The sequence below is a fragment of the Diospyros lotus genome, chromosome 4, assembly GCF_014633365.1.
Source record: "Diospyros lotus cultivar Yz01 chromosome 4, ASM1463336v1, whole genome shotgun sequence".
NCBI classification, from domain to species: Eukaryota; Viridiplantae; Streptophyta; class Magnoliopsida; order Ericales; family Ebenaceae; genus Diospyros; species Diospyros lotus.
The window spans coordinates 14,577,332-14,603,437 of NC_068341.1; the positions used below are offsets into that span (position 1 = coordinate 14,577,332).

At 36.7% G+C, this 26,106-nt stretch overlaps 1 protein-coding gene across 2 annotated transcripts in view; it reads left to right on the forward strand.

Moving 5' to 3' along the window:
* The first annotated feature begins 899 nt into the window (after window positions 1–899).
* LOC127800711 (protein ALTERED SEED GERMINATION 2) overlaps window positions 900–26,106 on the forward strand; it is an 85,647-nt gene continuing 60,440 nt past the window's right edge. For both annotated transcript variants that reach the window (XR_008022836.1, XM_052335488.1), the window contains exons 1-8: window positions 900–1,115; window positions 17,704–17,772; window positions 20,659–20,736; window positions 22,551–22,685; window positions 22,787–22,894; window positions 23,042–23,170; window positions 25,514–25,629; window positions 25,714–25,831. Coding sequence is in view for 1 of the 2 variants with exons in the window: in XM_052335488.1 (XP_052191448.1) it covers window positions 1,044–1,115; window positions 17,704–17,772; window positions 20,659–20,736; window positions 22,551–22,685; window positions 22,787–22,894; window positions 23,042–23,170; window positions 25,514–25,629; window positions 25,714–25,831 (825 nt within the window). In the remaining variant the exon portion in view is untranslated. The remainder of the gene's footprint in view (window positions 1,116–17,703; window positions 17,773–20,658; window positions 20,737–22,550; window positions 22,686–22,786; window positions 22,895–23,041; window positions 23,171–25,513; window positions 25,630–25,713; window positions 25,832–26,106) is intronic.

Here is a 26,106-nt window from a genome sequence, read left to right on the forward strand (position 1 = left end):
TGTTATAGTGCTACGATTAATGAAAATCATGAGAAGTTAGATGCAGTTTTCATAACACATGCTGTGCTTAACATCGCCATTACAATTCTCACCGAGACCACCTTTGAGGGCATTATTGTAGGTGTACAAGTGTAAATCGTAGGTGGTGGAGCAGGAATATCGAGTGTAAGAGTAGGTTGTAGCTGCGGATCATCTAGTTGTGGAAAATGAGCCTTGATAGATATAGACAAAAAAACAAAACCTACATGCATTTGTTTCTATGTGCCTAGGGGTTGATTGTTTGTCTACAATTCTATTCAATTTTAGATAATGTTATTCGATTTAGGGGTTTTTTGTACATATGATATTCTTTGTGTACATATGATGCTTTAACATTGATTTTCATTTACATGCTTGTGATTTTATTTTGTACATATGATTTTGACATTTTAGATATTGTGAGGGTTGTTGATTGAATATAATATTTATATAAATATTTGGGTTATATGTACATAATGTTATTGGATTGGATAAATTTAGAACTTTTTATTATGTAGTGAGTTTAAATTTGATCAAATTTTTAATTTCTTAATTTTTTTACATAAATCTTAAATTAATTTTAAATAACTTGTTAACGTAGATAGTGAGTTTTCACAGAACTCACAATCTGTGATAATATATTTTATGTGAGTTAACTAATTATTATAGGTAGTGAATTTTGTTAAAATTTACTAGTTCTAATAAAAAATTTTGCTCACCCAACTAGTCTCATCCGTCGACTTATTTATTGTATGATGTTAAATTATTTAAAAGTAGTAATATTTCTTTTAATAATTTTTAAAAATAATAATATTATTTAAAAATATTAAAAAGTATAATTATTTAAAAATTTCTCCGGTTTTTAATTTCGCAACGCAAAGGGGGCGTCCCGATTGAACTAACCGACTGTCTTTCCAGAACGAATTCCAGCTTCGAAATCAAGAGAGACCAGTGTCGCGAACCAGTCGACGCTTAGGGTTTCGGAGCTCATAGATTCGCCATTGGTTTCTGGAAGCTTCAGCAATATGGAGTCGGTCGGCTTCCACGACGGCAACATCACCGAAATGATCGAGAAGCGTACTCTCGATGTCCGCCATGTACGCCAATTCGTTCTCCCTTAACCTCGCTTGAATTTCAAATTCATTTCTTATGTTCCGATTGACATTTTTGTTTCACTCAACAACTCCGTTATGTGGTTGAATTTGTGGTTGGCTTTTTTAATTAGAAATGGACTTCAGTATGTGGATTGAAATTAATAGAAATTACTACACGATTAAGAGTATCCGGTTAAGTCTGAAGTAGGCCATTGTGGAAGAGTAGTTTATGTTTTGTTCTGATTGTTATTCTTTATTTACTGTTGTGATTGGTTATTAGTTATATTGTGCTGATAGGCGGTAGTTTAAATTCGGTTGTATATAAGGACATTCAAATCCTTAGTTGTAGTCTGTTACATTTTCTGTTTTTCAATAAAATTCGAATCCCGAGGTCTTTTTCATCTTGTTTTCTTTTCTGTTCAACCTTGAAGCTTTCGCTTCATGATATTAGAGCCTAATTGACTTGCGTCGATGGCTTCTTCTCACACTGTTAGCTCCTCTCCGTTGCCTCGCTCCAATTCCGCAGTGTTGTCGGCTTCACAGTCAGATTTTACAGCGGTAGCGAAGGCTTTTAGTTTTGTTCTGATTAAATTGGATACCAGCAATTATTTGTTCTGGAAAGCTCAGATTTCAGTGACAATTAGGGCGTTTAACTTGTAGCAATACATCAATAAGTCTCCAACACTTGCACAGTACATTTGCGATCCAGAGAATCCAGATCGCGATGCTCAGGTGATCAATCCTGATTATCTTAGTTGGATCAGGTCATATCAACTTCTCTTAGGTTGGCTATTTTCAACTATAGAGAAGGATGTTTTAGCACAAGTTATTCATTGTGAGTCTTCTTCTGAAGTTTGGAGTGTGCTTGAAAATTTATACTTACAACAAACTGTTGCAAAATCATTTCAATTAAAGCAACAGTTAAGGTTTATGAAGAAGAATGATCTGTCTGTTAATGAGTATATTTTGAAACTTAAAAGTATTGGACACGCCCTAGCTGCTATTGGAGAACCGCTGAATGATAGATAATTATTGATGGCCATTCTACATGGTTTGGATAGTGGTTTTGAGACTGTCGTAAGTCTAGTTACATACCAGATGGATGATATTGATATTGATAAAGTTTAATATCTTCTATTGATGCATGAATAGAGGCTTGCTGCGAAGAACACTTCTAGTGTTTCTTCTATTTATAACATTGGGTCTGCCAGTGTTAATTTGACCTCACAATGGACAAAGGATGATTCCGGAGTGTCTAGAGGTGGTGTTGGTTCTAGAGGTGTGCCTTTTAGAGGTGGAAATTGTAGAGGACGTGGACGTGGTCGTTTCTCTGGCCGTAAAATGTACTGTCAGCTTTGTGGACGGCCTGGTCATTTGGCTGATCGCTGTTATCATCGTTTTGATCGGAACTTTCAGAGGAGCACATCATTCTCTTTGACACCTTCTAATCCAAATTTTGGTCCTCAGTTTGGTAGAGGCAGTGGTTCTTTGGTAAATAATCTGCAGTCATTCGTAGCGCATCCCATTGGCTCTAATGAAGCCTGCTTAGCTGATAGTTCTAAGGCTTTCTATGGCAACTTGCCTCCACCTTACTATGTTAACTTGCCTCCGGCTCCACCTTCAGACACCTCGTCCTTTTCTGCTAATCATTGCTCTCCTGTATCATCTCCTCATGGTGACACCTCGTGGATTGTGGACTCCGGTGCCACAAATCATATTACCTCAAACCTGAACAACTTGTCAATACATTCTCCTTATGGCGATAGTGATAGAGTTGCCGTCGGTAATGGTAAGAAGTTATCCATCACTCATATTGGCTCTAGTCACCTATGCACACAAACTTCTCCTCAAACTTTCTTGTCTCTACCTAATGTGTTGCATGTTCCTTCTATGGAATAGAATCTTCTCAGTGTCTGACTAAAGATCATAATTTGGTTACTGAGTTTCATGCAGACTCTTGTTTTGTTAAGGACAAGGTGTCCGGTTGTGTGCTGCTTTGAGGGATTCTTAAAGATGGACTGTATCGTCTCTTAATCCAGTTTTTGGTTCTGCTAGTTCAAAATTGGTGCCAAATTTTGTTTCTCAGTCCAAAACATTAGCAGCTTCCTTGTCAAAAAGATTTCAAGCTGCTTTTGCCTCGTTAGATAGTTCTTTTTCAAGTAAATGTAATGGACCAGTTTCGTCTACTGAGTCCTCTTTTCTTGTTGCTTCCTATGTTTCTAAAATTTGTCAGCAGTGGCATGCCAAATTAGGGCATCCGTCTTTGAATGTTCTTCGACTTGTATTGAATAAAATTGGTTTTTCTTGTTCAAGATCAAATATATTCTTTTGTGATTCCTGCAAGGTTGGCAAAATGCATCAACTTCCCTTTGATGATTGCATAATTGCAGCCAAAGCTCCCTTAGAACTTGTTTATTCCAATCTATGGGGACTAGCACCAATGCTCTCCACTGAGGGGTTTCGATACTGTATTGTTTTTGTTGATGCATGTACTCGATACACATGGCTATATCCTTTGAAATTAAAATCTGATGCCTTAGCCATTTTTAAAACCTTTCACAAGCTTGCTGAACTCCAATATAATGCCAAACTCAAGGCTTTTCAAACTGACAATGGAAGTGAGTTCAAAGCCTTCCTATCTTATCTTACCGCTTGTGGCATTCAACTAAGATTCACTTGTCCTCATACACACTAACAGAATGGTATGGCTTAGCGTAAACATCGTCACATAGTTGAAATGGGTCTTACCTTATTAGCTCATGCTCAAATGCCCTTAAAATTTTGGGTAGAGGCTTTTACCACAGCTGTTCATATCATTAATCATTTGCCCGCTTCTACCTTAAACTTTCAGTCCCCATTCTCAGTTTTTTATCATAAAGAGCCTGATTATATGCAATTACAACCATTTGGCTGTGCATGTTTTCCTTTCCTTCGACCCTATAACAGACATAAATTTTAGTTTCATTCAACCAAGTGTGTTTTTCTAAGTTATAGTCATGTTCATGTTGGTTTCAAGTGTTTACACCCCTCAAGGAGGGTCTATATTTCTCGTCATGTCAAGTTTAATTCAGAGGAGTTTCCATATTCTGCATTGTGGAATTTCTCCTCAAATTGTACCTCTGCATCTTCTGACTCGAATGTTTGTTTTGGTCAATCTACTTCTACTCTTCATTCCATCTCTCCTTTTTTGGTCAGTTCTTCCTCTTTCATATCTCCTCAAGCAGCACCGTCCTCTCCTTTGTCCTCTGTTGTTCCACCTAATTCTTCTGCTCAACCCTCTTCTAGATCTCAAGAGTGTTTGAGGTCTACTCAACCTGATCGTCCTCAATTTTCTACCTCTAAGCCTGCTCCTGTTTTGTCCATTCACCCTATGATCACCCGGTCCAAGTCCAAACATCTCTCTGTTGTTTCCTCTCCATCTGCTTTTGTAAGTACCTCAGAGCCTAATTTAGTTCAAGAGGCTTTCTTAGATCCTAAATGCGTTAGCGCTATGAATGACGAATATATTACACTTCAACGCAATCATACATGGGATTTGGTTCCATTTTCTTTTGATATGAATCTAATTGATTGCAAATGGGTGTTTCGGGTGAAATATAATTCTGATGGCTCAGTTTTAAAACATAAGGTTCGGTTGGTTGCCAAAGGTTTCTTTCAAAACCCTGGTGTTGATTATAGTGAGACCTTTAGTTCGGTAGTTAAGGCTCCTACTATTCGGGTTTTGTTCTCTTTGGTAGTTACATTTGGGTGGGATATTCAACAAGTTGACGTTAACAATGTATTTTTGAATGGTGACCTTGATGAGGCTGTTTTTATGAAGCAGCCGGAGGGATTTGTAAGTTCTGATTTTCCCACTCATGTTTGTCAGTTGAAAAAGTCTTTGTATGGACTTTGCTAAGCTCCTCGTGCTTGGTATAATAAGCTTAAGGGAGCCTTACAGCAGTGGGGTTTTTAGAAGGCTGTTTTTGATGCTTCTTTTTTCATTAAAAGAACATCTTGTTATGTGTTGTTTGTTCTAGTCTATGTTGATGATATTTTGGTGACTGGTTCGGACACCTTGGCTCTTCAAGCTTGTATTAGTGACTTGGACAAGACTTTTGCACTGAAAACTCTTGGTTCGATTAACTATTTTCTTGGGTTTTAAGTCTATAGAAACTCCACTGGTCTTTATCTCACCCAATCTAAGTACACCATGGATCTGTTAAAGAAAGTAGCAATGGACAATTGTAAATCCTGTCCAACTCCTACGACTTCGGGTCTATCTTTGACTGATGAAGGTGTTCTCTTTTTTGAGCCTTCATTTTATCGAACCATAATCGGCTATCTCCAATATTTGACCTATATGTTGTTCTAAAGACTGCCACACACACAACAAACTATCTCTCCAAGAACTCACTGATTATACCCCAAATATCAAGATACACAACACTCAACAGAAAGCACAATAAAACATGAACACAATAAAACAGGAACACAAAACAGCAACAATCCACACAAGAGACACAAGATTTTATCCTGGTTCAGTTTTATAAATGAGATCTACATCCAGACTGCCTTGGGCTCATGAAAACTCCACTATCTTGAATTCTTACAGCGATTACATGCACTAGGAAATACCTCTCTTTCCCTCAGTCTAAAACCCTAGACTAAACAGAGAAGAACACCCCAAGAGAAAATACAAATCAACCCTCCTCTCGGCCTAGCACATTCTCGCTCAACTCTCTCAAGACAACCCAATGTTTCCATGCTATTTCTGAGCCCCTCCCAACCCCTATTTATAGATCATAGAGGCGGGCAGGACAGTTACAACCAACTACCCACCCTGACCGAAATAAATCCCTTCTGGTCAGCTTTAAAACAAACTAACAAACACCTATTACATTAGAATAAAAAATGCTAACAAATTTATCAACAAGGAAAAAACTAACTACATAAACTAATCTAAAACAAATGTCTTCACACTATACTTGGCCAGATATTGCATTCATAGTAAATAAACTCAGTCAATTTCTTTCAGCTCCTAAAGTTCAACACTGGCAAGCTTGCAAAAGGTTGTTGAGATATCTTAAGGGCACTACTCATTTAGGGCTGGTATTTACACCTTCTCCTCAGTATATGGGTCTCAATGTATTCATAGATGCTGATCATGCCGGGTGTAAGGTAACTCGAAAATCTACCAGTGGATTGTGTGTGTTTCTTGGCTGTAACTTGCTGGTCTGGAGTTCCAGAAAGCAATCAGTAGTGGCTCGGTCTGTAGGGGAAGCAGAATACCGAGCAGTGGCCCAAGGAGTTATCGAGATCTTGTGGTTGAAGTCCTTGTTGTCAGAATTTGGGTTCCCCCTTGTGAGAAGACTCCTATCTTGTGGTGTGACAACCTGGCAGCTAAAAGTATGGTTGAGAACCCGGTTTTTCATTCTAGGACAAAGCATATTGAGATTGATATGCATTTTGTCCATGAGAAGATTGAAAGTGGAGATATTGATGTTAGATATGTACCTACTCTTCATCAGGTGGCTGATATTTTTACAAAGGGTTTATCAAGAAATCGGTTAGTTTTTCTGTGTAACAAGCTAAGGCTTCAGCAGTCACCTATGAGTCCCTCTCAGTCTGATTCTAAAGTGTTATCTTCAGCAACTGCAATTGGCTCTGCTGGCTTGGTGCTACCAAGGGAGCCTAATTTGAGGGGGAATGTGGAAGAGTAGTTTATGTTTTGTTCTAATTGTTATTCTTTATGTACTGCTGTGATTGGTTATTAGTTATATTGTGCTGATAGGCGGTAGTTTAAATTCGGTTGTACATAAGGACATTCAAGTCCTTAGTTGTAGTCTGTTACGTTTTCTGTTTTTCAATAACATTCGAATCCCAAGGTCTTTTTCATCTTGTTTTCTTTTCTGTTCAACCTTGAAGCTCTGCTTCATGACTAGAATTTGCAATGAGGTGATGATTCTGATTGAAGCATAGAAGCCTGATAATTTTTCTTTTGGTTTTGCTATATGGTTGTTTCACTGTGGGCAGTGATTTTGTGGTTACTTTTTTGTTTAATGTTGTCGTCCTGAACTGGTTTTCTGATAGAATGATTCTGGTTCGAATTCAGCGGGGTTTTAATTTACCTACTCATTTTATAGTTGCGATTTTTAGTTTATTTAACTAAACGTATTGCAACAAAATTATACACCAATTTTGTCTGCCAAATGGGATGATAAGATGTGTATGTACTTTTCATAATCAGAAAATGCACTTACCTATCTGGTTCCAAACTCCAAAGCAAGGACACGCCCCTAGGGCTGTTGTGCCAGTGTTGCCGGTGATACACATTGGACACGCCCATGTGGCATGTCTGATTTTCTTATATAAATATTTCCAATGGAGATGGGTGTGTCCCCTGTGGGGGCACTTGGCCTACGTTCTTGGGTGAAGATGTGGGATATAGCTGGAGATTCTTTTGACTCATTTGAGGATATTTGAATGCTGAAAGTAGCTAATCTTTCTCTTGATGAATAAGACTTGGAGGGGGTGTGGTTTTTGCAGATGATATTGATGATGCTCCTAGGGCTAAAGATGAAGAAGCCAAAGGAATGAGAGTTTGATTTACATTTTTTTGTTTATTTATTTCATAGCTATAGTCTTTGTATTGAGTTTTTCTATGAATCTTAATTCTTAAATACTTGTTTTGGTGTTTGAATTTGAAATGATTGATGACTTGTGAGTTGGTTGCTAATTAGATTAGACTAACTTATTTGGAATCTTGGATTATGAATTTTAAATCTATATTTATGAGTTTGGAATATAGTTTTGGTAGTTTATTATGCTATTACAACAACAACAACATATCCAACTTTTATCCTACTATGTGGGGTCGGTTACATGAATTCTAGACTTCTATGTGGATTACGCCCCAACAGATAGTTTATTATGCTTTTAGATATAAAAAAATTAGGAGCAATAAAGGGGCATTATTGTAATAGGGTATAATAGTTAGTTAGGGATATTTTACAAGTTGTTAGAAGCACATGGATGCTATTAGGATATTGTTAGAAATTAGTTAAGCATCTAGTTATGCCTATAAAAAGGCCAATTGTAAGAGGAGAGTTTTATGCTTGAATTGTTAATGAAACTCTCATTCTCTCTCTAAGAATTCTCTCAAATCTCCCTCTCATTTCTCTCTTTTGCTCTCCCTCAATTCTCTTTAATTTCTCCCCCATTCTTCTTCAATTTTCCCTCTATACATTCTGTTCTTGACCTTAATTCAATCGGATCCTCCCGATTGCCAATTTCAGCCCGTTATGAACCCTTGGTTCATGACAATCTCCTGTTGTACTAGATGAACCAGCACTGTCCATGTGCTGATCTTCATCATAACTTGATGAATCCCAAATTTTTATAGATCTATCGAGACTATCTTGGTTTGAGGATCTTTCACTAGCACTTGAATGGTCCTGGATAGGTTCTAAGGGAGAATTGAATACAGTAACATCATCCTGTTGCTGTTGTTCAAAATTTACAGCTTTGGCCTTCCCTTCCCTTTCTTCATTTTTCTTTTCTAGATTGATAAATGAATTTTCATCAAAGGTTCCATCTCTACTTATCATGGTTCTAGTCATTTCTTTTTCTAAATTCCACAACTTATACCCCTTAACCCGGATAACCAATAAACACACACTTCTTAGCCCTAGGTTCTAATTTACCTTGTTTTACATGTGCATAAGCTATACACCCAAACACCCTAAGGTGATCTAGGTTTGGCTTATGATTATACCACATTTTATATGGTGTCTTGAAGTCTAAGGTTGATGAGGGTGACCTGTTTATTAAATAGGTTGTTGTAATAGCAGCTTCTCCCCAAAATGTTTTTGGAAGCTTAGCATGAAACAACATACATCTTACCTTTTCAAGAAGGGTCCTGTCCATGCGCTTGGCCAAGCCGTTTTGTTTGGGATTACCAGGGGCAGTGAGGTGTCTTAGGATGCCACTCTCATTACACAATTGAGATTTGGGTGAAGTACTTGTTATAAAATTCTAAGCCATTATTAGTCCTAATGAGCTTTAATTTTTCACCCTTTTGGTTTTCAATCATAGTTTTCCAGGTCTTGAATGCATCAAAGGTGTTATCTTTTGATTTTAAAACAAAGACCCAAACCATTCTAGAGTAGTCATCTATAATAGAAAGAAGATACCTAGCTCCACCATGAGTTGGAGTTTGACTAGGGTCCCATAAGTCTGAATGGACATATTCTAGTGGGCCTTTAGTGGTATGAAGTGCCTTCTTAGGGAATTTCACTTTCATAGATTTTCCATAGATGCAGGATTCACATGTATCTAAATCTGTTACCTTTCCGGAGCATAAGATTCCTTGGCTAACTAGCTCCCTAAGTCCTTGGATACTAATATGAGCCATCCTAAAATGCCATAGCTTTGTGTGCTCGTAGGTCTTTTCTTCCCCTACAGCTACATCTCCACAAACTGTGGAAGCTATCATAACAAAGATTCCATTTTTAAGGACTGCCTTCATACATACAAGAGATTCTCTAGCTACCTTGAGAATATCCCCACAACCACTATAACTGTAGCCATTCTTAGCTAGCTCTCCTAAGGAGATCAGATTTCTTTTAAGTTCTGGTACATACCTTACAGATGACAAGGTCTTATCTAACCCATCGAACATCTTAAGCTTAATATCCCCAATCCCCTTTATACCACACTCTTGGTTATTTCCGAGTAAAACCTTCCCCCCACTCATGTCTTTATAATTCAAGAACCATTCTATGTGAGGTGACATATGGAAAGAACACCCAGAATCTAAGAACCATACCACTTCATCCGAATGTCTTGAGACCACAAGAACATCCAAACTATCATAGTCTAACTCACAAGTTGAGTTTGAAAATTTTGATTTACTTTTATCAGAAAAATCTTACTTTCTTTTAGGGCAGTTTTTCTTTATATGTCCTTCCTTATGGCAATGAAAACATCTAAAAGTTTTCTTGCCATTTCTAGACTTCAATCTAGACTTTCCTTTAGCCTTAAGAGTCTTTCATTTCGGATCTATACCTAGTTGAAAGGGCATCACCAACAGTTTTCTTTGATTCTACTTTCTGTTGTAATTCTTTAGAATTAAGGGCACCTATAACATCCTCTAAAGATATGGTATCTCTTCTATGCTTTAGAATGACTACAAAATGCTCATATGACTTAAGCAATGAATGCAACAAAATTAGGGCCTTATCCTCCTCTTCATATGATATACTTAAGTTTTCCAAATCAAGACAATTTGTTAAAATCATCAATATGATTTTGAAGCTTTTGCCCTTCTTGCATTTTGAAAGTAAAAAACTTAGCTTTCAAATATAACCTACTTGAAAGAGACTTAGTCATATACAAGCTTTCTAATTTGGCCCACAGATCCTCGGCAGTTTCCATTTTGGACACTTCTCTTAGGACTTTGTCTCCTAGACTCAAGATTAGGGTGTTGAAAGCTTTTTCACAAATTTCTTGCCTTCGATTATTTGCTTCTAACCTTTGCTCGTTAGTAGCGGTTTCTGGGAAGTGTTTTTAGGGTTCTAAGGCTTCTTTCAACCCTAAATTTCCCATCAAGGCTTTCATCTTAATCCTTCAAAGTCCAAAATCGTTAGTGCCATCAAATTTTTCAATGTCGCAGGGGCTGCGGAAGCCATAGTAGACAACTGTTCTATAGGTTTCTAAAGATTCTATGGGTTTCTTGATTGAGTAACCTAAAGCTCTGATATCAGATTGTTGAAACCGAGTGCTAAAATGATCCGAAAATCACTCAATAATCTCACCGAAACCAATCACGATTAAAACAAAAAGTAAACAATTAAAAGACAGAATTGAAAAAGCATAGAAATGCAAACCAGACAGCAGAACACGCGATTTACCCTGGTTCATGCCATTTACATGGCACTACATCCAGCAATCCAAGAAGAGACCAATCCACTAAGAACGTATGAAATCAGTACAAGAATATCCCTCACTCGCCTCCACTTGCCTCTCGAATACAATCCTCTAGACGAAGACAACAAGAACTATATTATCGTAGCTCTCTTTCTCGCTTCTCATTGCACTCGAACACAAGGGGATGGAATGAAAACTGATTGGTGATTTATCTAATCTCCGCACCCTTCTATTTATAAACTAGAGAGGCGGAACTACCTAAGGGAAATAACTAACTCACATAAAGTCTAAACTAGCCTTATTAATTACAATTAGTTACATTTAGATCATGTAAACTAATTGCCATCGATCATCTCTATTCCTTCCTGATTTCTTCTAGAATTCTAGCATACTATTACTTCGGGCAAAACAATAACACCTTATAATATAACACCTAAGTTATCTCTCTCTAACTTAGAAAAAATCCAGTCGCACTCATTCTTCTAACAGGTTCTACTCTTCTTCTTCTAGACAGAAATCTCCATGCAAAAACCCAACAAATCTCCACCATTTTTGCATGATTATCTTCTAGAATTCGGCTCCACCAATTGCTCTCTTCTTGGATCTGCAAAACAAACTAATCATTCACAAATATAAATGTGTAAGAGCCTCAAACAATGATGAAATTTTGACATTGACATTGGTACTGTTTTAGTAAACATATCTGCAACATTATCTTCTCCTGCTATCTTTATCAAATCTATTTCCTTCCTATCAAGTACTTCTCTGATAAAGTAATACCTAATATCAATATGTTTAGTTCTTTCATGATGTGCTTGATTTTTAGCTAAGTGAATAGCACTTTGGCTATCACAATTTAAGATTGCCTTAACCTTTCTCCCTAGAAGTTCACTTACTAAACCTCTCAACCATAGGCTCTCCTTCATAGCTTTTGTAACCGCTATGCACTCAGCCTCTGTGGTTGAGAGAGTCACTACCGATTGTAAATTTGTTTTCCAGCTTATGGTAGAATTCTATAGCTTAAATACATAACCGGTAGATGACCTCCTTCTATCTAGGTCTGCTGCATAGTCAACATCAGTGAATCCTAGTATATTAGGCTCATATTTTTCACAAGCTCCACCATACACTAAAACCATGTTTATTGATCCTTTAAGGTACCTAAATACCCATTTAATTGAAACCCAATGTTCCTTACTCGGATTAGCCATAAACTAGCTAGCAATACTCATAGAATGGGCTAAATCCGGCCTAGTACACACCATATAGTATATGAGGTTACCTACAACACTAGACTAGGGTATCTTGCTCATTTCTCTTATACTCTCCTTATCACTAGGTGATTGGTTGTGGGATAGCTTAAAGTGTTGTGCAAAAGGAACATTTACCTCCTTTGCATCATGCATTTGAAATCTCTTAATCAATTTCTCTAGGTATGCTTTTTGAGATAACTCGATTAACCTCTTTTGTCTATTTCTTTCTATATCCATCCCTAAAATCTTTCTTGCTTCTTCTAGCTCCTTCATCTCAAAATCTAAATTTAATTGCAACTTTAACTTATGAATTTCCTCATCTGATTGACTAACAATCAGCATGTCATTCAAATGAAGAAGGAGATTGATAGCAATTTTAGATGAAATATGCTTGACATAGACACAACAATCAAAGGCACTTCTCTTGAAGCCTTGGTTGATCATGAATGTGTCAAATTTTCGATACCATTGTCTAGGGGATTGCTTAAGTCCATATAAGGACTTCTTTAGCAAGCATTTTTGCTCCTTCTTACCTCTAACCTTAAATCCCTTGGGTTGATCCATTAGAATGTCCTCTTCTAACTCACCATGAAGGAATGCGGTGGTCACATCCATTTGCTCTAGATTTAAGTCCAAATGGGCAGTCATTGCAAGCAAGATTCTAATAGAGGTATGTCTCACTACCAGTGAGAAAACCTCATTAAAATCTACCTCAACCACTTGGGTGAATCCCCTTGCTACTAACCTAGTTTTATACCTAGGTTTTTGCTCCTTACCTGCCCCTCTTTAATCTTAAAGAGTCACTTACAGCCTACCACCCTTTTATCTAAAGGTCTATCAACCAAAACCCAAGTTTTATTGTCATTTAGAGAATCCATTTCCGATCTCATTGCATCCAACCATAACTTGGAATCCTTTGATCTCATTGCCTCTTCATATGTAAGAGGTTCATCACCAGCTGTCTCTTCTACACTTAACAAAGCATATGAGACTAAATCAGAGTATCCATATCTTATAGCTCCTTTGCCTATCCCTTGCCACATTGTACCTACCTACACTAGGGGAACTATCCAAACCTGATGATCCAGCACTTCCAGAAGGCTGGAATCTCTCAGAACTTGAGGGATCATCATTGCCACTCTGCTGAAAACTCTCTAAGGTAGGGGAATCAGGATCAGCATCATGCTGGTCCATTTGCATAGGATAATCAGCACTGCCAGTGTGCTGATCAGCTGCCAAATCCATGGGATTTTCCATGGCAGCATCCTGGACTTGCTGTTCCATCTCAACAGCCTTCCCTTTCACTATCCTATCCTTTTGAATACCTACCTTATCATCCTTTAAGAAAGAATCCTCACTGAAGGTCACATCCCTACTAACCAAAGTCCTTGGCAATCCTTCTTCTAAGGCCCATAACTTATATCCCTTTACCCCATTTGGATAACCTATGAACGGACACCTCTTGGCTCTAGGCTCCAATTTCCCTTGCTTAACATGTGTATAAGCAATGCAGCCAAATACCCTTAGATGCTCTAAGCTTGGCTTATGGCCATGCCACATTTCATAGGGTGTTTTAAACCCTATTGCAGCTGAAGGTGACCTATTAATTACATAGGCAGCTGTTGTAACAGCTTCTCCCTGAAATGATTTGGATAACCTAGCATGGATTAACATGCATCTCACCCTTTCTAAAAGGGTCCTATTCATTCTCTCAGTTAGGCCATTTTGCTTGGGGTTTCTGGGAATTGTTAGGTGTCTAAGGATGCCACTTTCTTTACACATTTGGGAAAATTCTTTGTTACAAAACTCAAGACCATTATCTGTTCTAATAATCTTGATTTTCATACCTTTTTGATTCTCTATTAAGGTTTTCCAGGATTTAAATACTTCAAAAGTTTCATCTTTTGATTTAATTACACATATCCAAACCATCCTAGAGAAGTCATCTATGATTGACAAAAAATATCTTGCCTCACCATGTGTTAAAGATTGACTAGGGCCCCATAAATCAGAATGAATATATTCTAAAAGGGCTTTAGATACGTGATTTGCTTTCTTAGGGAATTTTACCTTGGAAGACTTACCAAAAATACATGTTTCACTTTGGTCTAAATCTGTTAAAATTTTCAGCCCCTAGGATACCTTATTTGGACAGTTCTCTAAGTCCCTGCTCACTAATGTGAGCCATCCTATAGTGCCACAATTTAGTTTGATCATAGGTTTTATTTTCACCTATAGCTGCCTCACCATTTAAAGTGGTTGATTCCAGCACATATATACCATTGTGAAGGGAAGCTTTCATGCATATAAGGGATCCCTTTGATACCCTCAAAACTCCACCATGCCCTTTATAGGAATGACCACTTTTATCCAATTCTCCTAGGGATATTAAGTTCCTTTTTAAATCTGGAACATATCTAACAGATTTTAAAATCTTTACCAAACCATCATGCATTCTTAATTTTATGTCTCCTATCCCTTTTATGATACACTCATGGTTGTCCCCTAACATCACCTTTCCACCACCTATATCTTGATAGTTTAAAAACCATTCTCTATGGGATGTCATGTGAAAAGAACAACCTGAGTCTAAAACCCACAAATCTTTATCTTCTAGGCAAGATGCAACCAATGCATCTGCACTATCATAATCATATTCACATAAGGAAGATGAAATTCCAGAATTTGATTTCTCTTTAAATTCTTTCTTTCTTTTAGGGCAGAATTTCTTAATATGTCCCTCTTCATGGCAATGTTAACATTTAAACAGTTTCTTGCCATTCTTAGACTTGGACCTAGACTTCCCCTTTGGTTTAAACTCTCTCTTTTCAGTTAGGACATCTCCAGCAGTCTTTCCCTCTATTTTCTGTTGTAACTCCTTAGAATTCAATGCTCCTATAACATCTTCTAAGGTCAGTGTATCCCTACCATGCTTAAGGATATCCACAAAAGTTTCATATGACTTAGGTAAGGAATGTAATAACACAAGGGCTTTATCTTCATCATCATAGTTCACATCTATATTTTTTAAGTCAAGACAACTTATTAAACTCATTTATGTGACTATGCAATTTCTGCCCTTCTTGCATCTTAAAGGTAAAAAAATTTGCCTTCAAGAACAGCCTACTAGATAGGGATTTTGTCATATACAAACTCTCTAGCCTAAGCCATAACTCTGCTGCAGTTTCCATTTTCGAAACTTCTCTAAGTACTTTGTCTCCTAAACTTAGAATTAGGGTATTGTATGCCTTCTTAATGATTTCTTTCTTCTTTTCTTTAGAATAATCATCCGGCATCTTTGACTCTCCATTGAGAGTCTCTTCTAATCCTAAATTACCCAACAAAGCTCTCATTTTCATTCTCCAAAGTCCAAAATCATTTGACCCATCAAACTTCTCAATGTCATAATGGGCAACAGAGGCTGCTGAAGCCATTTCAGGTAAGAATCCTATTGATTTCTAGGGTTGTTGGCAATTCTTGAAAGAGTTCTTACCTCTGATACCAATCTGTTAGGATTAGGAGCTCTTAGAAACTCAATTCAATACTCTTAGTTTGTCAATCTCTCAACACTCCTCACCTGAGAAACATCCACAACAAAAAATATAAACTGGAAATGAAAAGTACAGAAAAGAAATCAAAGTAAGAGACAACCAAACCAAGTAGTAGGTGTAGATTTATCCTGGTTCGAACTGATCAATGATTATTCCTATATCCAACCTCCGATCCGAGAGCAAATTCCACTAGAAACCAGAGAAACAAATTACAAGAAACCCTTAACTCTCTATCACACAAGTTCATTGCCCTCACACAAGAGATTACAAAGACATACTTTCTCTCTAAGCCTTTTCTCCCTCTCGACAATCTCACTTGTATTCAGAGACACAATGAATGACAGATTTGTTATGTTCGATTGCCTAGCCCTCCCCTCCTATTTATAAACCATAGGGGCATTAATTACAAAGCCTATCATTTAGCCTACACAAAGACTAAAATATCCCTTATAATATAACACCTAAGTTATCTCTCTCTAACTTAGAAAAAATCCAATCGCACTCATTCTTCTAGCAGGTTCTACTCTTCATCTTCTAGACATAAATCTCCATGCAAAAACCCAAAAATTGATGATCCAACTCATTATAGGAGACTTGTTGGAAAGCTGAATTAACTTACATAACTCGACCAGATATTTCATTTGCTGTTAGTGTGGTTAGCCAACTTTTGGATTCTTCTTGCGATGCTCACTGGCAGGCTTTGGTGCATATTTTGCGATATATTAAGAGTTCACCTAGTAAAGGATTATTATTTGAGGATAAAGGTCATACACAAATGACTGGTTATGGAGATGCTGATTGGACAACTGTTCATTTGATAGACAGTTCACTTCTTGCTATTGTGTTTTGGTTGGAGGCAGTCTGGCTTCTTGGAATTGTAAAAAGTAGCATGTTGGTTCTAAGTCTAGTGTTGAAGCTGAGTATAGAGCCATGGCATTAGTTACATGTGAGTTAGTTTGGTTGAAACAACTTCGTAAGGAGCTGGAATTTGGTGATTCAGGTTCTATGCAGCTTATGTTTGACAGTTAGACCGCTTTTCATATTGCCTTTAATCTTTCCTTTCATGAAAGGACGAAACATATTGAAATAGACCGTCACTTTGTGCGAGAAAAATTGGTTTTTAGTGAGATTTCAATAGCATTTTTTTGGGAGTATGGATCAGCTGGTTGACATGTTTACGAAGGCTCTTCAAGGTTAGAGGATTGAGTATATTTCTTCCGAGCTAGACATATGATATGCATGCCCTTGCTTGAGGGGGAGTGTTGAGAATTTATATTATCTTGTTTTAGGTGTGCTGTATATACTAGTTATACCTTGTAACTAGCATAGGTAGCTTGTTCATAGCAGTTAAAGTGTTTTGGTATAAATACTTGTAACCCTAGCTTAATAGATTTGATTAGTTCTTCTCCCTCCAATTTCTCTTTCCTTGTCTTCTTTTTCTCTCAATTCTGTATATCATTTTCAGAAGACTGCCATGCCTTTGAAGTAATGTTTGATGAAGACCTCGTTACGTTGTGCAAAAGCATTGTAGTTCTTTGAGATTTTATAATGGGTATTCTTCCTTGCTAGGAAAAGAGGAATGGAATGATTACATGATTTGTGCTTGAAAGAAGTTCCATTGATGTTTACTAGATAAAGTTTGCTCTAGACTACTTTTGTCTATCGAATTTTCATGTCATGCTAAATTTTCCTTAATCTCCTCCAATTTTCAGTTGTTATCTTTTCTGGAATCTTATCCATATGTATCACGTACTTTTTGTCTTGTTTTTAGCACCTTTTGGTGTTTAGTTGTTTCGGCTATGGTTAAAAATGTAATTGCCTTGGTTAAACAATTATTGGCTGAGTGAGTGCTTATTCTAACAAGTTCTTAATGCATAGGCCACTGGTCACCGCTTGCAAATGCAGTCATCGTTGATAAGAAGGCTTTGCCAGGAAAGAAAACTAGAGGTTAGTATGATCATGTGCTTGAGGTTTTTTGTTTTTTTAATTTTTTTATTTTCCCACTTGATGTTATTGTTAAATTGTCAACTACCAATCCATCAAAAAGCATAAGCTTTAGAGAGTCAACTTTATCTTGCTATATTTTTATTTTTACTCACAACATGCCTCCTTACGTGTTGTTGCCATACTTTAATGCATAACTGGTTTAAACATGTGCAACTATTTAAATATTGAGTTGGCAGCAAGGCTTGAAATGAGGACATTCGCTTGGCCTTATACCATGTTCAATTGTTAATTGTCATCTTATCTAAAAACTTAAGCTGTTAGATAGAGGGTTAACTTTATCTTTTGGTATTATTATTTTTACTCTCAACAATTATTTGATTGAGACCATGCTTAAAAGTGGTCCATTGAATAGATAAATGTAGATTAGGAGCAGGAAGTAACTGCAACTCCAGTTCATGCTGGTACCGTTAAACGGGTTCCTTGTTAATCCAAAAATGGCAGTTTGCCAAGAACTTATATTATTATTTTGGGGTTCTAATAGTACCCAGCTCTTGTGTTTTCTTGTGGATTAATTACTGTCGCTGATGCAACTACATAGATGATTGGTGAGATATAATCCATCTAGCCACCCACACCTACTAGGATGAAGGCTTTGTATCGTTCTTTGTAGTTGTATTGATGCAACCACAGATGGATCTGCACTAGGGCCAGGCTCCCCACACTCTTCTCTATTTCGCACTAAATAATTAGCTTACCCATATATTTTTACAGCTTAATCCATGAAAAACCAATAGTGGTCCTTCACAAAAATTGAGGCAATACATGAGGCTTAGAAACATTCCAAAACCTTTGAATTTCTATTAAGTTATTTTTTTGTTGAAACTTGATTAAAAACATTTCAAAACTTTGGATTTTGTTGGGCAATAAAGAATCAACATGTGCATGTGTAATAGAGTTGAGGATGTTATGATGGATATGTGGTCATATGAAAAAATAATAAAATTAGAAATGAGGTTATTTGTAATAAAATTAGAGTGACTCTTATTAAAGATAAGATGCGTGAGACATGATTAAAATCGTTTAATCATGTGAGAAGAAGACCGTAAAGACTTGCATGAAGAGAGTGGATGGAATAGAACAAGTATCTAGCAAGAGAGGTAGAAGAAGATTAAGAAAACTTTGTGGGACACACTTAGGTATTATATGAATTACAAGGGGCGTACCGGAGATAAGGCCACAAAAATGAGTGAGAAGCTATAATTCATGTAGCTGAACTCCACATAGTGAGATAAAGGCTTGTTATATTGTTTTTGTAGCTTTATTGAATATCAAATTCCCTAATATATATTTTTTCTACTTATGTGAATTTTTTCTTTATTTTTAAACTTATGTATTTTCTTATTAGTGCTTTTATACCTTTAATTCTGATGCCAACTCCTTTAATTTATTCTAGATATACTTTTTCTTTTGTTTTTTTGGCTAGGTTCTCAGTTCGTTCTTACTGAATAATCTCTGACATCAAAAAGAAATTTAGTTGAAATTTGCACAGAAAAGAACTAAAAGGACAAGGAAATCTATCATTGATTTCAACAAATGCTATTGGTTCAGCTGAGAATTTAGGCATGGTTCCTGAGAAGAAAGGGGAAAATTAGAGAAGTAGGCCTCATGTCATGTGACTCGCAGAACAGTTTTGGTAAAGGAGTATTCTGCAATCTAAAAATCTTATCATCACATCAAATGTCTTTGCCCCAACCAGATTTTTTGGTCCGATACCTCGTACTTTTATGGCCTCTTCCAAACTAAACCATCATTCCATTAACTTTTTTCAGTGCTCTATTCTTTCAGTCTTCTCTTAACACATGAAGTTGTGGTGAAGAAATGAATTCTCAGTAGTTGATGAGTTGGTAATTTTAAACTAGTTTGGTATTTTCACAATTCTTAGTTGTCTCCAGAGATGGAATTTGGAGTTTCAAATAGTTATTTGCCTGCCTTCTTTCCTTGGATACCTGCCTGTTTTTGAACAATGTTTCTAGTCACAATTCTTAATTGTCTCCAGAGATGGAATTTGGGGGTTTCAAATAGTTATTTTGCCTGCTTTCTTTCCTTGGATTACCTGCCTGTTTTTGCACAACGTTTCTAGTCCTGTAGTGGATACGGATAGCAGCAGTTTAAGATTAAGTGAATCCTTATTACTTGAGTCTGGAATAAAAGCCGTTTCCAATGTGCTATGCTCCCTACTCTTGGTTATTGCCTGGTCACGTAGGAATGCTCATTTCCAATGATTGATGCCAGTAATTGGAATTTGAATTAGTGATCTCTCTCTAGACTTCAGTCAAACTATAATCCAACCTTATCTAGCGTCTCCTAAATTTATGGAATAATCTATCATTTGACTTTAATGGGGATATGAACTATGGAGGGTGTCCATTGTGTCTAACACGATATGCAACAAGCAATTATGCACAAATGCTCAATTTTTTTTAGCAAAACTAGGAAACTACTTCTGTTTCTGCACTGCACACTCTATATTAGTTTATAGATATTATTTTAGCTGAACAAACAGAAGAAGAATTTAAAATTATGAAATCTGACTGTATCATTGTGCCCTTGGACCTCAGAATTAGATGACCCAGAAACTTAGGAGCATAGCATACTGAAACTTGACCTTGTTTTGATATGATGAGATACTACTCACTTACAGTTCTCTTGTGTTAAAGATTTTTCTGCTATGCCTGACTAACTGAAGAATTTATATTCATACAAAGAGAGAACAACTTTCTTTTCTTGTGTACTTCCTTTTTTTGTTGCTTTATTTATGCTTATATATGTCACTATCTGTGTAATTTTTGGGTCCTGATGATATTGAGGTTTAATTTATGTGCACAGGGGCATCTTGGTTGTGTAAATGCTGTTGCTTGGAACTCAAAAGGCACACTCCTGATATCTGGATCTGATGATACACGAGTATAATGCCTCCTTTTATTACTCCTTACAAATGGATTTGTGTTCTTGATGTGCATTTTCACATCTGGGTTCTTTGTAACTTTCTGCTCCGTACTGTTCATTACATATGTGTTAAAAGAACTACAGTTGGGAAAAAGGATAATTGTTCTGGAATTCTATTGAAGATGAATTATTGAAGCAGAGAAAAAAATGTTAATGTTGAATAATAACATGGGATGCGAGGAGCTCAGGATGCATTGAACAAAAGTAGGATAACAACTAGTCCTTTTGGGTACTACAAAAAAATAAAAAATAAAACTAGAAGCATTGACTGTTAGTACATCAGATACCTTGCATTACTAGCTTTCTCTAAATTTGAGGTTGTGAGGATGAGTTGTGAGTGATCACAAAATATAGTTAAGGTTTGATGGTGTCATAATGAGCTAACTGGCCTCGTTTAGTCTCCATTGCCTTTTCCATCATGCTAATCTTCCATTGAAACCCGTCTGTCACTCCTAATCCACTTCACCGTTGAAAGAAGACTCATGAGGAAGGATTGAGCAAGATTTGGGAAGCAATCATGCTAGTTGATGGCCATTTTCTGTCAAAGGCTCAACACTGTCTTATCTCCTGAATTAGGGGAAATCAGTGAATACCAGATGATGAATGAGATTTGATCACTCTTCTGACTCCTCTTCCTTGAACCTACCAGTCATGCATCTGCACCCTGACCGGGCCACTGTGCCACTTGGATTCTGCACCAACAATGGGCAGAGAGATAAGAGGGTGTCCTTGTCTGGGGCTCCTGGAGCTTTTACGGTAGGATGCATATTGGCTTTCACAGACTGCAGTTGGTCTAGATGGTTAGCTATTGTTCAAATATTAAGCACATGTGCATGGTTGAGGCTAGCTAATTGTGTAAGAATTACATTTGAGTGAGTCATCTAAACATCTTTACTGCACTACTATCCTGTCTTTGGCTCTCCTTGAGGAACCAAATTAGGATGTCTGGGACTAAATTATTATTTTTTAGAGTAAGTAAATTTCTGAAACTGTTCTTTACAAATACAAGAAGGTGAGCCCTCGTGCAATAGTAAGGTTGCTCCATTATGACTTGGAGGCTACGGGTTCATGTTAGGAGACAACCTCTTTACTAAGCAAAGGTGAGTCTACATACAAAGGTGAACCCAATGTGGGAGCCTGGTGCATTGGGTTCACCTTTGTTCTTTACAAATACATCTTGAAGTTGTGGTTTGTGTGACTGGAGCTACTAAGATTGAGAAACTACCTGAGTATAAGCATCATGATGCAATCTTTTTGTACTTGAGAGGTCTCCTAGGTACCTTTTGTTTATTGATATATCCAACCATTTAGGTATCCAGAAAAGAAGCAACCTGCTTAGGCAGAGAAGCTTTATTTAAAAATAAGCAGCAGACTTTTTGTTCACATTTCATATTAGTTTGGTTGGGTGCTGTGTTGAAGCCTGTCTTTGAATAACATGTATCTTTTTTTCTCGTCTGCAGTTATTATGTTTTACGTTTATGTGATTGGTTTTTGGTTAGTGTTTCCAAGTTTTGAGAGTGATTAACTGCCATGTCTAGCAGCCTAACAAGTGGAGGAACTTTTAATAGAATTCTGCCATTATATATAGCAGCTTTTTAAATTGGTGGGTAATTCTGTGGGGGAATTTTAAAAGCACAACTGCTCTTCTCTTGAATGTTATATTGCATTGTTCATGATTTGGTTCTGTGGCCCATTACATATACAAAACAAAAAATTTTGTAAGGTGCATCTGCTTGTTGCTTAATTTTATTGAATGCTTCTGTTTGTGTCAGGTCAACATATATAGCTATTCAACTCGCCAGCTTTTGCACTCAATTGAGAGTGGGCACTCTGCTAATATATTCTGTACAAAATTTGTTCCTGAAACTTCCGATGAGTTTGTGGTATCTGGTGCTGGTGACGCTGAAGTAAGCTTATAGTTGATTGAACATTTACATGGTCATACTATTAAACTGCAGTTGAATAGTTTGGTGATTTTTGATATACTAAATAATGTTCTGTTTTGTAGGTTCGGCTTTTTAATCTGTCTCGTCTAAGGGGTAGAGGACCTGATGAATATGAGATTAGTCCATCAGCAGTTTTTCAGTGTCATAGTAGGAGAGTGAAAAAATTAGCCGTAAGATTTTCTCTCTTGCACGGGGACTATTCTAGTGGAGGTTTATCAGCAAGCTAACCTGATTTCTAAGACAAATCTTTAACATCGTAGAAGTACAATTCTTTCTTTTGGTTTACAAAACAGTTGATCCTGGTATACTGGTTGCAGGTGGAAGTTGGAAATCCCAATGTTGTATGGAGTGCAAGTGAAGATGGAACTCTGAGACAGCATGATTTTCGGGAGACTTCTTCTTGTCCTCCAGCTGGATCACCTCATCAGGAATGTCGCAATGTTTTAGTAAGTGCTACAATTTATTTTGTTTGTGGTCTGTAACTTTCCTGTCTTTTCCCTTAGACTTTCTTGACATAAGGCGGTTGCTGCAATCTTCTTTATTAGTTGGAAGAATCTGGTTAACTGTTCTCGCACAAGTCAAGCTGCTTTTGTTGGATAAGCATTTACAATAGAAGCAATATGAATTATCTCTTATCTTGCAAAATGTTGTTAAAAGGGCATCCTCTGCATGAGACTCCTCTGTTTGTAAGGGTTGGGAGAGGGTCGTATTTGTGCCAGGCCTCCCCTTGCTTTTATTATTTTGTTTTTTGCAAAGAGGTTGTTCCACAATTTGAACCTTTGCTCTTCTAGTTACATAGGAGTAACCTTACCAAGGCTTACCCACTCTATTGCAGAATCTTGTTAGTTGCCATATTTTTGGAGGTAATTTGCTGCTTTTTCTCATTAAATGAACCAACATATTTTGGATGCATAGTTGTCAGGCGCAAAGCGCACTGAGGTGCAAAGGCAGTTGAAGCATGAGGCTTGAGGCACAAGCGCAAGCCTTTTGGATGCAAGATGCACATTTATTCAAAATTTGTATAAAAATACTCGTACATCATTCTTTTCAATATATACCTATAATGAGATAAATGCAAACTTATAAAATCATAAATAATATGTACCCAACACTAGGTTGCTATGATAATAACCAATATTATTTCAACCATCATATTAAGTTAATATTAACTGAGAGTATTTCAAGAAAGTACTAGAAGTCTAAAGCATCAAAATAAATAAAAAAATAGAAGAAAAGCATAAAATTGTTTTATTGTTTCATAACATAATTTTTTTTTATTGAAATTCAATAAAAAACAAAATTCAGTGAAAAAAAAAAAGAAAATCAGTCATGTGAATGGTGAAAAAAATAAAAAAATAACAAGTAATGAAAATTTTATAAAAATAACAAAAACCAAAAATGAAAAGCAGGTTGCTGGAGTTAGGCCATCTGCCGGCCATGGGCCATGGAGTGGACCTATGGCAACCATCTTCTTGCTTGTCTCTCACCAATCTATGCAATTATGCTTCCATATTGACAAAAAGACATATTCTTCAATGACAAACCAAGGTAAAACCTATTGGCGAGAGAAAAAGACTGCTTGTCTTGTGCCTCAATCTGAGGTGGGTACCTTGCCTCAGCTGTGCAGAGGTGCCTTCAGCTGCACTAGCACCTAGGCGCACCTTTGACGTCTATGTTTGGATGTTAAGTATTTTGAAAATACTGCAAACAAACTAGCCTCCTTATTGTTTCTATTACTAATACACTGAGTGATTTAGCTCAAATAGTTGAGTCAACTATGTTTGGTTGAGTGTTTTTGTTTCAGAAAAAAAATCAAATCATTTAAAAAAAATGTATTCCCACATTGTGTTTCTGACCTGATTTCAGTGGGAAAGAGGGGAGAAGAGATTGATATTCATGAACTTTTTTAGATATGTATTTTCACAAATACTTGCAAATATCAACTGAAAAATTAATATATATGCAAAATAAAATTAGATTACATGGATTTACAAAAATTCTATCACTATAAGAAGGAAAAATGATCACAAATAGATTTATCAAATGACAGTTTGTGTTAAACAAAAAAAAAGAAAAAAAAAAAGAAAAGAAAGTTTGTGTTTTTGTTTTAAATTCTTGAAGATAGCAAAAATCAAACGACAGATTTTAGTTTTCATGTTTCTAACTTGAAATGAAAACTGAACATGAAAACCTGATGACTTTAAACTGAAAACAAACACCTGAAATTGACAACAAAATCAAACGGGCTGAATTTCTTGTTGATTTGTTTTCCCAAAGAAACTCTCTGCATCTGACAGGCAGAATGCATAATTTGCAATGGGCAACAGTGCATAAAGTTTACTCTTGCATTTACTCTTTCTGGAGTCTCTTTACTGCTCTCCTTGGCTAGCTGTTTTCTCATTATCAAGACCCCACTTGTTTCTTCCTTCATTGAGCTGACAATGCAGAAACAAACTATGGTGCTTTTATGCATTTATCTTTAACCATCTTTAGCTTTGTTACTTTAACTTTTGGCATTGTAATCTATGTTATTCTCAGTATTGTGTCAAAGTTTATGAGTTCTCAGAAAAGAATATTTTTTTCATATATCTTGACTAGAAGTTGAGGTGGGGCAGACCTCTTCTTTTTCTAGCCCGCAGTTTATTTTCTTGGCTTAATGAATGGATGAAGTGCTTACAATAGTGTTCTTCTGTTTCGAGTCAGCACTGAAATGCTGATACTTAATTTCCTTACAAATTTTGAATGTTTTATGTTATTATTCTCACATTTTTATTACATGAGCATGGCAGATTGACTTGCGATGTGGAGCCAAAGATTCATTAGCTGATCCCCCCAAGAAGACACTGGCTCTAAAATCTTGTGATATAAGCTCCACTAGGCCTCATTTACTTCTTGTTGGTGGGAGGTAACTTCTTCTCTCTAATTTGGCTACACATGTAGTCTTCTCCTTTTCTGTCTATGCTGATATGTCTTTTATCAATGTTTGCAGTGATGCATTTGCACGTTTATATGATAGACGAATGCTGCCCCCACTCTCATCCTGTTGGAAGAAGCTACCACCACCTCCTTGTGTAAACTATTTCTGCCCAACGCATCTTTCTGATCGTGTCAGTATGCTACTCCTGTAGTATTTCGTCAGTTTTTCATGAACTCCCTTTACTATTTAAAACTTTTGTAGTATAACATTCTTTATCCTTCTCATTTTGCCACAACTTCTAATCCATGAAGTATGCTGTTATAACCTTTAAATGGTAAGCTGGTTTGCCTTATGCTTTGTGTTTATGTTTGTACCCTTCTTGTTTCCAGGCCATCTCCATCTCCTGATAATCTTGTTGCATGTTTGTCTTGTGTGGTAATATGTGGACCAAGATTAGGGCACAAA